Source organism: Alnus glutinosa, chromosome 1 (assembly GCF_958979055.1).
Source record: "Alnus glutinosa chromosome 1, dhAlnGlut1.1, whole genome shotgun sequence".
NCBI lineage: Eukaryota > Viridiplantae > Streptophyta > Magnoliopsida > Fagales > Betulaceae > Alnus > Alnus glutinosa.
The window spans coordinates 2,860,689-2,875,439 of record NC_084886.1 but is presented as its reverse complement, the minus strand read 5'-3'; the positions used below and the strand labels follow the sequence as shown (position 1 = coordinate 2,875,439).

Here is a 14,751-nt window from a genome sequence, read left to right as displayed (position 1 = left end):
ACTTATCGGCTTAAGCTTGTAATATAAATAATGATTTAACATGGTATTAGGGTCAAATGTTCTAAGTTTGAATTTTGTTTCATCAAATCATCTTTTATTTTAATTAAATATTTTACTTATTAAAATAGTGTGTTAAAATATAAATTAAATGATTAAATTCATTATTTCTTATAAGTTTAAGCTCATGAATGTATTGTTGAGCATATTTTAATAAGAAAGTCAAAAATAACTTGATTCTATAAATTTTAAGAGAAACTAAAGAAAATTGCTATGAGTGCTATAATCCTTTAGGGTACAACTGACTCTCCCCCCGACTTCTCTCCCTCCCAATTGCTCTCTCTAATTTATCCTCACTCTCTTTGTTGTGGATGTGATATCCAGCTTATAATTACCAATACTGTTGATCAATGATCTCATTATCTGGCCAACAATAGAAGAACGAAAGTCACATGGGAGAAATCATACATGACCAATCACAGTGGCAGTCCGACTCTCTAGGGTTTGGTTGGGCGGATACAAACTAGAGGTGCTGGTGTTATTTGTCTCCTTCTAGTTTAGCCGGGAGAGGAGTTTTGGTCCCACTCTTCTATCATTCTTTCAATCTGGTGATAGGAGCAATTGAAATCATGGCAGAGGAGCGTGGGGATTATCATGGTAGCTCTTCCTTAACTAAAGGGGAGCAACTAGGGATCTTTATTGGATAAGATGAAACCGACGAACTGAGAGAGAATGGGACGAAGTGCCTGATCAGTCGACTTGGTATTCCAAAAAACTTGACCAAATAAGCCTTCAAAACCTTACTCTTACATATCTGGAGGATGACGGGGAAAGTCTTCTTCAAAGAGATTCAAGACAACCTATGGCTCTTTGAGTTCGACGACGACAATGACAAAAAATGAGTTATGGATGGCCTCCGTGGTGCTATGAGCGATCTCTGCTCATTTTGAATGAACTCGATGGAAAGACCCACCCATCCCAATTGGAATTCACCACCTCTCCGATATGGGTTCAGATTCATGGCATGCCTTTGGGGTGTATGAATCGTGCTATGGGAATGAAGATTGGCAGGTCGATGGGAATGGTGGAGGAAGTAGCCATAGCAGAAGACGATGTGGGGTGGGGAAGATGCCTCCGGGTTAAGGTATCTATAAATCTTTATCAACCGTTGGATCATGGTCGTATTCTATTTGTGGCTGGAAAATCATGTTGGGTGCCTTTCAAATATGAAAAGCTCCCGGGGATGTGTTTCAAGTGTGGTAGAATCCTCCATGAACGCAAAGGTTGCCCTGTTCAAAGTGTCAAAAACCAATCCCATGCAGAGGGTCAGGCAGGATGGGGACCATGGCTTTGGGCGGAGGATATGGCTCGAGGAGCAGGGAGTTCAGAAGAGCATAAGGAAGCTGAGTTTCCACCACCGAGGTTACCAGCGGTGAAGTGCAGTGCAGAAAGAACAAGTGCTAAACCTAATAAGAAAGGGCGTCAAAATAGGGATCACGTGCATGCAACGGCCAACCTTAGCCTGGATTTTGTGGATCCTTCAGCCAATATACAACGCCCCAATAACTATGATTCTGGTCGAGTAAGGAAAGGGGAGCTGGAAAAACAATCTTAGAATGGTTGGGAAGCGGAGAATCAGGGTTACCGGAAAAAGAGGATACTGGAGGAAGCTGAAAACTCGGAAGGGGTGGTGCATTTGAATTCAAAATTGGGAATAGTGGGGCCTTCTCACCCAAGAGTAGAGTTTAATTAGGATAAGCCCAATGTAGTATCGGCCCAGTCTACCTGTAGTGGAAGGCAAGGGTCCGGGCCCAAGGTCAGGTGGCCATAGCTAAAAAGCCCAAGATTGAAGCAGCCCAAGCATCGAAGTATAATATTGAGCTTCAAGAAAGAGACTCTGACCTGGATCTAAAGACTTCCTATTCTAGAATGATCAGTTCGAAAAAGGGAAGCACTAATCCCCTTCCAAATCTGCCTTTTACAGGTGTGTCAACACAAGTGAGGGAGGGGAAGCAATGGAAGAGAGCGGGAAGAAGGTCTGTTTCCGAGGGTCAACAAGGATTTTCCACTACACAAGATCATGCTTCATCGGAGGTTCCCATGGAGGATCGGTTGGTTGCCATGGACGTTAGGTATAGGCCGATTTTCTCTAGGGGAAACACAGTGGAGGCGAAGGCTGCGGAGCAGCCCCACCGCTCATTATGAGTCTCCTATGTTGGAACTGTCGGGGGCTTGGGAACCTCTGAACAGTTCGGGAGATTCACTCTTTAGTGAAATCTAAGAAGCCCCATTTTCTGTTTTTCATTGAAACGAAGGCGAAGAGTGGGAAAATTGGAAAGACTAAGGTGTTTTTTGGGATTTAAAGGGTTATTCCAAGTGGAACCGGTGGGGCGCAGTGGGCGCCTTGCTTTTTTCTAGAAGAATAATATGGAAGTGGAGATTATGAATTACTCTCAACGACACGTGTCGGCGATGATCACCCTTTTGAATGAGGAATCTTCTTGGACTTTCACGGGGTTCTACGGTCACCCTGATTGAGCCCTCCGGGAAGGTTCATGGAATCTTATCACTCAGGTGAGCAGTCTGAGCTCTTCGACTTGGTTATGCATGGGTGACTTCAACGAGATAGTGAATCGCCAAGAAAAGGTAGGTGGAGCAAATCGCAGTAACACACAGATGGCAAAATTTCGAGAAACTCTGATTAGGTGTGATCTTGGTGACTTGGGATACCGGGGTTCCAATTTTACTTGGAATAACAAGCAGGAATTAGGGATATTTGTTAAGGAACGCTTGGACTAAGCTGTAGCTACCCAAGATTGGGGAGCTCATTTCCCCAATTCGATGGTTGAGGTTCTCCCGACAACAAACTCAGATCATCGTCCTCTTTGTCTATAGTTTGATTATTCTTATCAGGTGGCTCCTAAACTTTTCCGGTTTGAAGCAAAGTGGAATTTAGATGAGGAATGTTATGAGGTCATTAGTGAGGCATGGAACAGAGAAGCTGCAGGTTTAAGTTGGCTAGGGAGTGCGGCTAGTGATCTGGCCAAGTGTAGAGCAAGTTTAACGTCGTGGAGTAAGGCCAAGTATGGGGACGCCAATCGAAGACTTGCCCTATTGTCAAAGAAGCTCGCATGCCTTTAAAGTACAAAATGCCAGGATAATCTGGCGATCGTTAAGGAAGTGCAAGAGGAAATCAACAAGCTGTTAGAGATGGAGGAGCTGAAATGGAGACAAAGGGCAAAAAGAAACTGGTTTGCGGGAGGCGATAGGAATACCCAGTTTTTTCACGCATGGGCAAATCAGAGGCAGTGATCAAACTTTATAGGCTCCATTTCTTATATGGCTGGGCACTATTGGTATTCGGCCAATGAGATTGGGGAAGCCTTTAAAGGCTATTGTCAGGAGTTGTTCACTACTGAAGGGGGTTGAAGGGGTGTCTGCTTGTTCTGAAATAGTGATTGCCAGAGTGTCTCCATAATTGAATGAGATGTTGTCTGCCAAGTTTGTAGCAGACGAGATTGATCAAGCGTTGGCTCAGATGCATCCTCTCAAGTTCTCAGGGCCGGATGGATTTGCAGTGTGCTTTTTTCAACATCAATGGGAGACAATTGGAATCAAGGTAAAGGCTGTAATCCTGTAATTCTTAAATGGATGGTCTTTTGATCCGAGCATTAATGAGACATATATTGTTTTAATTCCTAAGGCTTCCAATGCCTTTTCGGTCAGTAACTATAGACCCATTAGTCTATGCAATGTGGTGTATAAGTTGATTGTTAAGACTGTTACTAATATGCTCAAATTGGTGTTGCCATCCATAATCTCCCAAAACCATAGTGCATTTGTTCCGGGTCGCCTTATCACGGACAATGTACTTGTTGCTTATGAAGCCCTTCAGACAATGCATTCCCGCATGAGGGGTAAAAAAGGGTTTATGGCAGTGAAGTTAGATATGCAAAAGACCTATGATAGGGTGGAATGGCCGTTTCTTAAAGTTATGTTGTGAACTTTGGGCTTTGAAAAGAAATGGAATGGTCTTGTAATGATGCGCTTGAAGAGTGTCTCTTATTTAGTTATGGTGAATGGAGTACCGTATGGGAAGATCCATCCATCTCGAGGACTTAGACAAGGGGACCCATTGTCCCCTTATTTGTTCTTGATTGTGGTGGAGGGTCTTAGCTCTTTACTATCCAAGGCAGTCATGGAGAATCGGCTAACAGGAGTCCCTATTTCGGCAGGAGGATATAAACTAAGCCATTTGTTATTTGCCGATGACTCTCTTCTTTTTTGTAGGGCTTCTATGGAGGAATGGGAGAACCTGTTTCAGGTGTTGCACTTGTATGAGCAAGCATCCGAGCAGCAGTTGAATGCGGTGAAAACGTCCATTTTTTTCAGTAAGAATACAAGTTCCAAGTTCAGAGCTTTCATTCATAATTATGCGGGAATTCCTGTCAATGCTAGCTCTGATAAATATCTAAAGCTGCTAGCGATGGTGGGTAGATCCAAAACTCGCACATTCAATAGCCTATGTAGCCGGGTCCAAAAGAAATTAGACGGGTGGAAGGAAAAATTCTTGTCTTAAGCAGAGAAAGAGATCTTGATTAAAGCAATGGTCTAGGCAATCCCTACCTACAGTATGAGTGTATTCCTTTTGCCTAAAACCCTATGTAAGACACTCAATTCCTTGATGAACAAATTCTAGTGGGGCCACAAAGCGAATCAAAACCGAATCTCTTGGATGAGTTGGGCGCAGTTGGGAGTATCCAAATGCTAAGGAGGGATGGGTTTTAGGGATCTCCATGTTTTTAATAAGGCCTTACTTGCCAAGCAGGGTTGGAGGTTGCTTTCGAATCCTGAGTCGCTAATGGCCCGTATCTTTAAAGAAAAGTCCTATCCTTCTGGGTTGTTTATGGAGGCTAAGATAGGTTCTCGCCCTTCCTATGCTTGGCGAAGCCTCTGTCAAGCTATGGAGGTTCTGGAATTGGGGATAGGGTGGAGAGTGGGTAATGATACTAGTATTCGAATATGGGGTGATGTCTGGCTCCCAGATCCTTACCCCCGAATTTTCTCACCCCCAAATCCTGCATTGCCTTTGGATGAAAGAGTCATTGCCCTCTTACTTAATGATTCGGGGGGATGGAACTATGAGCTAATTCATAGAATATTTGACCCAGAAGACGTGGCACGGATCTACAGCGTGATGGTGAGTCCTCTAGGACAACTCAATTGGTTGGTGTGGAGGGGTGCTGCTGATGGAGCCTTTTCAGTGAAAACTACTTATCATTTGGCTATGACTATAAGGGCTAAAGAGATGGGTGAATGCTCAAGGGAGGCAGCCGACTTGTAACATCTGGAAATCTATATGGAAGTTGAGAATCCCTCATGCGGCTCGACATTTCTGTTGGAAGGTATGTAATAATTTGCTTCCTACTAATTCTAACTTGGCAGTTAAGAAGGTGGTTCATAGCAGTAAGTGTCCTGTTTGCTCTAGGGAGCCTAAAACAGTAGTACACTGCTTGTGGAGTTGCCCTTTCGCCGTGGTGGTGTGGCAAGGGAGTAGCAAACGCTTTCAAAAGATGCCTCTGGTGGAGTGGGATGGGAGAGAATTGTTGAGTTGTCTCCTTGAGAAACTTGATGATTTTGAAGCAGTGGAGGCTATTATGGTGGCTTGGTCTATTTGGGTGAGAAGGAATGAGTTTGTGCTTAATAATGATTTTTCATATCCTTTTCGGGTGGTAACACTCACTAGGGAAGCTATGAAGGATTTTGATGCAGCTCAACGTAGTTTGGTACGGTCTAATACTGTCTCACCTATGTTGAATGTCGGTTGGAAAAAGCCACCAGCATGTTGGTGGAAAATCAATTGTGATGCTGCTATTCACAAATAGGCTTTAAGGATGGGAGTTGGGATAGTTATCAGGGATGACGAGGGGCAAGTCTTAGTTGCTAAGGCATTTATTATCCCGTATGTTGTTGATCTTGCCATTGCAGAGGCAACTGCAGATTGGCATGCCATTTGCTTTGGTAGAGAAGTAGGGGGTTCTAGGGTGGTTTTGGAAGGGGATTCTAAGGTGGTGATTATGGCTCTGAAGGGAAGAGGCTCCAACAATCACACTTATGGGAACCTGGTCGAAGCTACCCGGATTTTCTTTTATTCTTTTACCTCTGTGGAAGTCTCTCATGTTAAGGGATGAGTTAATAAGGTAGCTCATGTTTTGGCCAGATGTGCTATTTCTCAGCTTTTAGACAAGATTTGGATTGAGGAATGCCTTCATTAATTCATGATATTGTACTCGCGGAGCGAGATATTTTTTTTTTGAGTTTCTGCAAGATATTTCTTCTTGAGTTATAAAATTCACACTTTTTTCTATAAAAAAAAAAAAAACCAATACTCACGATGGATTTAAGGAGATATAATTTTATTTTCCCTTAAATAAATTTTAATTTGTGGACTTCTAGTTTATAAATTGTTATAGTTGATTTTAAGGCCATATAGGCATAAATTTGAAACAAATAGGAGCTGAGACCATTGTGATTTTAATTTTTAGAGACCGATAAGTTTTCAAAAAATGTAGAAGGAAAATTTTAGCATGGCATGTTGACATCACATTAAAAAAAAAAAGAAGTTCGAGTATCTTATTTAAAACTACTATCTAATTGATAATTTATTTTCAAAATTTTCAATTGAGATAATGTCCCTCTCAAACTATTAAAAAATTGTTAATGTCATACAAAGGCCAACATCAAGACAAAAATAACCATAAATTTATAATAAGACAAAAAGAAAATCCATATAAATTCAGAAAATAATAAAATAAATAAATATTATGTGGCCATTTTAGGGTGGCTCGAAATGACCATGAGTGTGGTTCGACTATCCCCATATATAGCCAAAGGGGGTGTCCGAACCACCATTCATTGTCGATTTTTCGTTTTTTTTTTTAAAAGGTTTTAGTTCTTCTTTTTTATAGATTTTATTTTTATTTTTTTATTAATGGTATTTTAGTTATTGTGGAACACATTGACAATTTTTTTGTAGTTTGTGGGAGATATTGTCTCAATTGAAAGTTTGGAGAGACATTGTCAATTGGATTATAGTTTGAAGAGATGTGTATTTTTTTTTTTAAAAGGAAAAAAAATAAATTTTAACTGCCGAAGTTGTACAGCCATTGTTTTTTTTTTTTAAATTTTATTTTGCCTCAAATGTTTAAAAATCAACAATTTATTTCTACAAAATTTTTAAAATTGTCAATGTAACCATTCCGTTAACAAAATCTGTATTCTTTGATGGGAGAATGCTCATGTACATTGCACGTGAGTTTTTAGGGGCAAATGTCTCAAAATTACCCTTAACTTGATGAGTGATTTTTCTAAAATGCTCTTATTTTCAAAAAGAAAAAGAAAAAGAAGTAGAAGAAAATAGAAACACAAAACAAAATGATTGGGGTGGCAGTATATATATATATATATATTTTCCTCTTTTTTAGAGAAAATGAGGGTATTTTGGACTTTTCATCTTAAAAACCCAGCCTTCTTCCGTCTGAGAAGATAAATTTTGTTAACGGAATGACTACATTGAAAATATTTCGTTTCTATTTTTTGTTCATCTTGATAAAAAATTACTCTCTTTTTTCAATTTTGTTAACGGAATGACTACATTGAAAATATTTCGTTTCTATTTTTTGTTCATCTTGATAAAAAATTACTCTCTTTTTTCAGATTAAAATGAAGGCATTTTGGACCTTTTATCCTTAAAATCCCAGACTTCTTCTGTAAGAGAAGACATATTTTGTTAATGGAATGACTACATTAAAAATGTTTATTTCTATATGGAGAGGCGATGTACAAGGGATAGGAATCCGTCTCCTTGCAAGCTCTTTTTAATAAAAAAAATCAAATATAATGAAAAATGTTATTTAATACCACGTCAAATGACATTTTTTTTTTTTTTTTTTTTTATATTTGATTTTTTATCAGAAAGAGCCTGGGGGACGGTTTTTGATCCCAAAAATCATTTCCCTTCCATATGTTGTCCATCTTGATCAAAAGACAAAAAGAAAAAAATAAAATAAAAAACGTATAAAAAATGTATTTTTTTTTTTAAAAAAGGTCACGTGAATAGTGAAGTTGTTCCGCCCCCACCATTTCTTTCTGTTTACTTGCACTCCCATCACCCTTGCTGAAGTTCTTTCCAAACCAAAAAATCTGCCGCTCTCTCACGTCTCTCTCCCCCTCTGCATAACGACAGATTAGAAGAAGAAATTTGAGGTATCTCTCTCTCTCTCTAATTTTCTTCCTATGTTTCTACTTCAAAAATCAGTAAGTGATAAAAAGAGTTGTTTGATTTTCGATTTATATTACTACCCATAGAATTTATGGTTCGAATGTTAAACCCATCGAAGGATTTGGTTAATTTTATGTTGATGTTGAAGATTTTGGCGAAGTGACCGAATACCCTTTGTCACGTATTTTTTCTTTTTTCATTTGATTGTCGGTTGTAGATTGTCGATAAGCAAATAGATGGATATATGTGCCGTGACGAGTTGGGTTTCTGTTTTGCTGTTGCGAGTTTGGGATTTCTATGAGTATATCTAATTGATGAACAAAATTTTTGGTAAATAGTGGTGCCTGGTTGGAACCAAATTTTTTTCTGTACATCTCGAATTGGCCCCAAATGGTTAAATTGATGATTTGTTGTTTTTGTTATACCCATTAGTTGGTTTAACTGAAATTTGGTAAATCCAAGAAATTGAAATTGATTGGTTGAAGTTTGCTGAGATTCTGGGTTGAAGGAAGCTGGATTGTAATTTCTGATTGGGTTATTGAAGAAGCCAATTGTGGTAAATTTTTGGTAGATTTTGTTGGTTCGGCTGAGTATGCCAAATGGCCATTTGGTTTGCCATGGCCGAATGGAAGAAGAGGGGATTTTGGAGTTTTGGTTTTGTATTTCTGGTTTGGCTGATTGGGAATGCTATTCTTAAAGTTTGATTTCTTCATTATCAATTGATGGAAGGAGACTGTTGGGTAGTTTATTTTGTCTTTGCCGAATGTGTGTGTTGATTGGAAAATTCTGTTGTAATTTTAGGCATCCGTGTGTATTATTAATATCAATGATTGTAGTGGTCTTTCACATGAGACTGTCAAGTGTTTGAGGATTTGTGACTCGGCAGTATAGTTTTGCTACCAGCTGTATAAAAACTTTATAAAATTCACTTCCTTCCTTTGATAAGTAAGGTTATATATTTTAGTGTTGGTTTTCCAATTTCACTTAAGGATCTCAAGGTGTAGGTGCTGTGTGAAGATAGGATGAAGAAAAGGTTCATCTAAGCAACAATTGAACTCTGGATGGCAATTTATCTGCTGATTTCTTGTGTTTTCCACAATGCGTTTGTTTTCTTCTTGATTAGGATAACAGTGTAGACTACTTGGAGTAAATTAGTTATAGGCAAGAGAAGGGTGCAAGTGAAGTTTCCCTAAATTTTTAACATGCAAAGACCAAGTAAGGTGCAAGGTTCTGAATCTTTTCTTGGTTTTTTGAGTTGCCCTTACAATTGGATCATGAATTTATGAATTAAATGGTGAGTTTTGGGTTGAAGATTAAGCGACATTGGTTTGTGTGTGGAACTTGGGGGTAGGACCTGTAAATCCCTCACTTGCATGTCTCTAATTTTGTCTCAATTCGTGTGTGGAATAATGATGCTTGTTATTGGATTTATTGTGAATGTTTGTGTGTTGGTTAATTGAAGCTTGGATTTTCTATCATGCTCGACAGTGTGGGGTAGTATGATTTGGGGATTTTGTTATGGGATTCACTCATCATTGATGGGTTTGCATGTTAGGAGTTCATAAAGGAGGACAATGTGTTTGTAATAATTCCTCTAAGACCTTTTGGTATACGTGCTGTGTTGAGGTTGCTTGTGTAGAGTTGATTTTCATAATTGTTATAAAAATCTGTAATGTTTGAATAATTTTGGATCCTTGAAATTTTGTAACATTTAAAATGAAAATAAAGGAGAGAAGAATCGGATGACATAGATCCATATGAGTTTGATTGTTTATGAACTTCATATACTAGCTATGTTGAAATTTGAAAATTGGTTGCCTTACATGTTTCTAAATCAATTTTAGTGAACTATGAGATCTAAATTGATGATGTAGCTCTCTTTAAACAATTGGGTTATTGAGATTTTGAGTTGTGATGATTTTTATGTTGATAATGAAACTTTGTAATTGCTGGAATGTTGAAGAAAGATTATGACATGCTAATTGAATATATAGGGCCCTGATAATGTGGATTGACTTGAATTTTCTTGCTAAGATAAAAACCTTGTTAAGTGGAGAGGGAGAGACAAAAAGGTTTGGTGACTTTGTGTGTAGACTGAATCTGTCCAAGGGGAGAGTACCATGTGTTTTCATCTTTTAGGTTCATGCATGGCAAGAAATGGGTTTTGGATGATGCTATAGGCTTAAGGGGTGGGTTTCATACATAAGAATGGAGTGTTTGAAGCTGCCATATGAGACTTTTGTGTTAGTAATCGAGTGTTTAACCATGTTTCGAATGTGAGTAGTAAGAAATTTCAAAATACTCTTTGCTCTCAACGGTTTTGAGGAAATTTTGTTGCATGCTTGATGTGTTATGGTTTTATGCATGCAAAGGAATGTCTCGCCTGATGGTGATACTGGTTTGGTGTGTATACTGGTTGGCTGAATTGAATACCATAAGATTTCCCATATTGGTGAAGGGCAGCATGATGTGTTGATGTTTGTTGTTAAGTACTTGCTATAATTTTGAGTTTTATGCATAATTTAGGTTTTAAAATAGCCCATGGCAGTGTTGAAGTTGGTGTTCTGGTGTTTAACTTTGTATAGTTTATGTTGTGAGTGTTGTAATGAGAAATTTATGGAGGATAATGCTTGCTTGAAGTACATAATTAAAGGAGTGATTAAAAATTTAATTGAGGAATTTTCACAAAAAAAAAATGTCAATTAACCTTTTCTTTATTTCGATTATACATTCTTAAGCATGTTCTTGGTATATACCAGCATATTTTTGCTTTGAAAATGAGATATGAAATTGTAATCTATTTTTTATATTTTATATTTTATTTTTATTTTTTTTATAAATCATTCTTTAATTTGATGTTGAGTGACCTACGGATTGCACCAATAACCAAACAACCCAATAATAATAAGAAACTTGATCTTATATATTAGGGTTAAATAGCTCAGAGGTACCGGTGGTTAGGCCCTAAATCAAATTGCTGCAATGGTTTCAAAAAGTGTCATAGGTGGTACCTGTTTTTAATGAATATTCTCAGTTGGTACTTCTGTCAGTCATCCGTCTATTTTTTTAATGGACCTCCATGTTACCCACCTTAGAATGTTGACATCTATCCCGGTTGCCACGTGACCACATATCACATTTGCTACTTATGCTTTCAATGCCACGTAGGATGAGAAAAAAAAAAACCACAATTTTTAATTTTTTTTTTGAACAAAAAAAGGGGTGGCCGGCCACCCCCATGGCCAAAATGGGGGTGGTTCGGCCACCCCCAAGAGGCCTAAGAAAAGAAAAAAAGAAAATTTGAGGGTTGGCCTTGGGATGGGCTCGGCCACTCTCATTCTATATGGCATTGAAAGCATAAATATCATATATGATACGTGGAAACTAGCACAGGTGTCGGCATTCTAAGGTGGGTGACGTGGAGGTCTGTTAAAAAATTTGACGGAAGACTGACGGAAGTACCAACTTGGAATATCCATGAAAGACAGGTACCACGTGTGACGCTTTGATTTAGGGCCTAACCACAGGTACCTTGGACCCATTTAACCCTATATGTTATTCTTTCTCTTGAAATCCATTGGTTTTGTACTTAATTATACTTGACCACTTTAAAATATATATATAAAAACTTAGTGTACTTGATAGTAAGGGTATGACCCTTTGTGATTCATTTCCATGCTTAACAATGTATTTGTTTCGCTATACAATACCAATAACAAAATATTTTTAAAACATCACTTCTTATTAATTTGATGTAACCTTAAAACAATTTATACCAAAGGCATTATTCATCCAGAAAATATTTTTCAAAAACAAACACGACTTAATTAGACTCCCATCTTATTTGACAGCTCCACAAGACCTCTGCTCATTTGAACAAAGTAGTAGGAGCCAGAAAACCTGAGAAATGAACTTAGTGAGAAGGCATGCGTTGAGCCTCTTCGGGCGGCCGAGTCAGACACTCGAGTGGCACAGTGCGGTGCAGCAGCAGCAGTTACAACAGTGGAGGGGGATACGGGTGAAGGTCCGAAACGGGAACTTGGAGCAGGCGCTAGCGTGGATGAAGCAAAGGATGACCTCGAGCGGGATGGAGCGGCTCATAAAGAACCAGCCAACCCGCCACGTCAAGAACTCCGAGAAGCGTGTCTTGGCCCGCAAGAACCTCGAACGCAAGATTCGATCGCAGGACCTTGCTCGCAAGCTCAAGTCCATTCTCATCAAGAAAGTCAGGTAATTAGAGAGAAACACCCCCTGAATTCTTTCATTTTTTTCTACGAATTTTTTTTTTCTTCTCAAAATCCTAGAAAATTTTAGTTGATGAATTTTAATCTCATTTTTTCTTTACATGATATTAGTTGATTGTTACCGAATAATTTGAAAATTTTGACTTGATTTGGGTAATGTGAAGAACCCTTCGGAAACTGTGCTATACCAATAAACTATGGTGCTTCATTCTACTGTAATTACATACGGTCCTTACTTGTGTGGGAAGATTGAAACCCAATTGAGCGTAGGCATGTATGAAGTTTGTTGAACCTGCAAGAACAAGAATTTGTCTAATGCAACTCGGACCAAGCCTATGGAGCTATGCTTTCGGACTGATAATGTTTGAGCTAGTTGATGCTAGGCTGGAAATTAAGAGTAGTGCCCATGTGAAGCCACCACTAAGTGAATATGCTGTCTGGTGGGTCTTATCTGGAAATACGTCCATTGCATCGGGTATAAATAAATTGTTTGAAGATGGGGTTTTTAGATCAATCTGCGATAGAGTCCAGTTCTAGCTTCTCATTGGGCTTTAATTTGATGCAAGTGCAGAGGTATTTTTGTACTGATGGTTTAGAGTTTTGAAAGGTTCTGCTTCCTCTAGGGTTATGATGCCCAGGATTTGTGCTAAATAGGCTTCTCCTCTTCTAGCTTGTCTGGAATTGAACTGATAATTATTTCCTAAAATCTGGTTTTGGGTTTGCTTCGTTGAATAATACTACCCCCAATTCCCACTCCCTTACCAAACAAGGCCAATTAGTTTTCATTGCTCGAGTCCATAACAAGGCCAATTAGTTTTTTTCGATGGGTCATAAGGTTGCAATTTTTGTAATCTTCCTCAAGTGGAGGTAAAAAGTGATAGGGTTGTAAGTTAGTTGGGAACCAACGGGTCCTCGGTTTTTCGTTACTTCCACGGAGGAGTACCATCTCTTTGAAGTACTATGGTGGGACTCTCATGTTCATATTTTTGTCCTTCATCTTCTCATCCTAGCTCTTTTTCTTCACCCCTCTTTCTTGAGAGGTGCTCTGTCCTCTTTTTCTCTTTCGTATTTTCACATCTAAACATTTGTGTTTCATCATTTATTTCGGCTCATATATGTTCAATTTGAATTTTTGTAGGGGTCTATGAGAACAGCCTTGGAGTTCGGATTAGTTTCATGATAAGAAGAAAAACATCATAAGTATGCTGTTAATTTGCAGGTGTGTACTTTTTCTTCTGGAATTCAGGGGTTATGCAGCCCTCGCTTCTGTAATCACTATAATGCAGGGGATTTCTTTAAAGTTTTTATAAATTCATGTCTTTTGATATTGATACTCCACATGCATTGAAATTGTCGTTAAATGGTGCAAAATCTTATTGCAATGTGCTCAAAGGCTGAAACATGATCATTTAAGCAAAGGTAGAAATCAGTAATTTTTATAAACTGTTCTAAGGTGTTTATGTGCTTAAGCTAAACATTCATATAATTAAAGAACATTACAATATGAAGAATCTTACAAGTTTTAGTGTACATGATATCTTGGTTACACTACTCACTGTTAAATCAATTTTGCTGAGGAAATCTATTATTGGAAGAGATACCTTAAAGAGACTTTCAAGTTCGACATGAATGGTATTGGATTCAAGCAGTTTACCTTGAAAGAAAGGATAACGGATGATCAACAGTCAATACAGATGTTTTTCCATTTTTTGTTTTTTCGGGAAGAGGAGGGGAGACTGGAGAGGGGAGTGGACTGCTTTAACAATGGTGACTTGGGAGACTGATTTGTTGCAGGAGCTGGGCCAGCAAAACTTTCCTGGAAATGCTGAAAGTTTTATATGATATGGGCCTCCCGCGTCAACTCTCCGACTCTGAAAACAATATGTTGATTGAACAGGATTTTTTTGAGATCAATTGAACAGGATTTTTTCTTTAGATCAATTGAACAGGATTAAATATGCGTAACAGAGACAAAAAATTGACTATAAATGTAATCTATAGCATCCAACTAGCTACTTTAGCAAAAAATTGAGCATCATAGCTCACTAAATGGAAAAAAATAAAATAAAAAATAAAAAACTTTTTGATTCTTGATAAGACAATTCAACATGACTTTTGGGGTACGTAGATGCTTTGAAAAAAAAAGAATATTTAAATAAAATAGTGAAAGCAAATAGTTAAAATAAAGGGTAAAATATGCTTTGAAAAAGTGGGTAGCTAAATATATAT

The 14,751-nt window shown here is 38.2% G+C and overlaps 2 protein-coding genes across 3 annotated transcripts; both read left to right on the top strand.

Moving 5' to 3' along the window:
* Positions 1-4,039: 4,039 nt before the first annotated feature.
* LOC133858432 (uncharacterized mitochondrial protein AtMg01250-like) lies at positions 4,040-4,576 on the top strand. The gene has a single exon (XM_062293902.1). It carries the CDS (start codon positions 4,040-4,042, stop codon positions 4,574-4,576), a length of 537 nt encoding a protein of 178 aa, XP_062149886.1.
* Positions 4,577-8,126: 3,550 nt separating this feature from the next.
* LOC133865852 (uncharacterized) lies at positions 8,127-13,860 on the top strand. Of its 2 annotated transcripts, none has more exons than XM_062302355.1 (3): positions 8,127-8,262; positions 12,130-12,508; positions 13,661-13,860. In XM_062302355.1, exons 2-3 carry the CDS (start codon positions 12,186-12,188, stop codon positions 13,668-13,670), a joined length of 333 nt encoding a protein of 110 aa, XP_062158339.1. In that variant the 5' UTR covers positions 8,127-8,262; positions 12,130-12,185; the 3' UTR covers positions 13,671-13,860. The 2 variants fall into 2 exon arrangements, with proteins under 2 accessions (XP_062158339.1, XP_062158348.1); XM_062302364.1 differs by lacking the exon at positions 8,127-8,262 and adding an exon at positions 8,286-8,313.
* Positions 13,861-14,751: the final 891 nt, after the last annotated feature.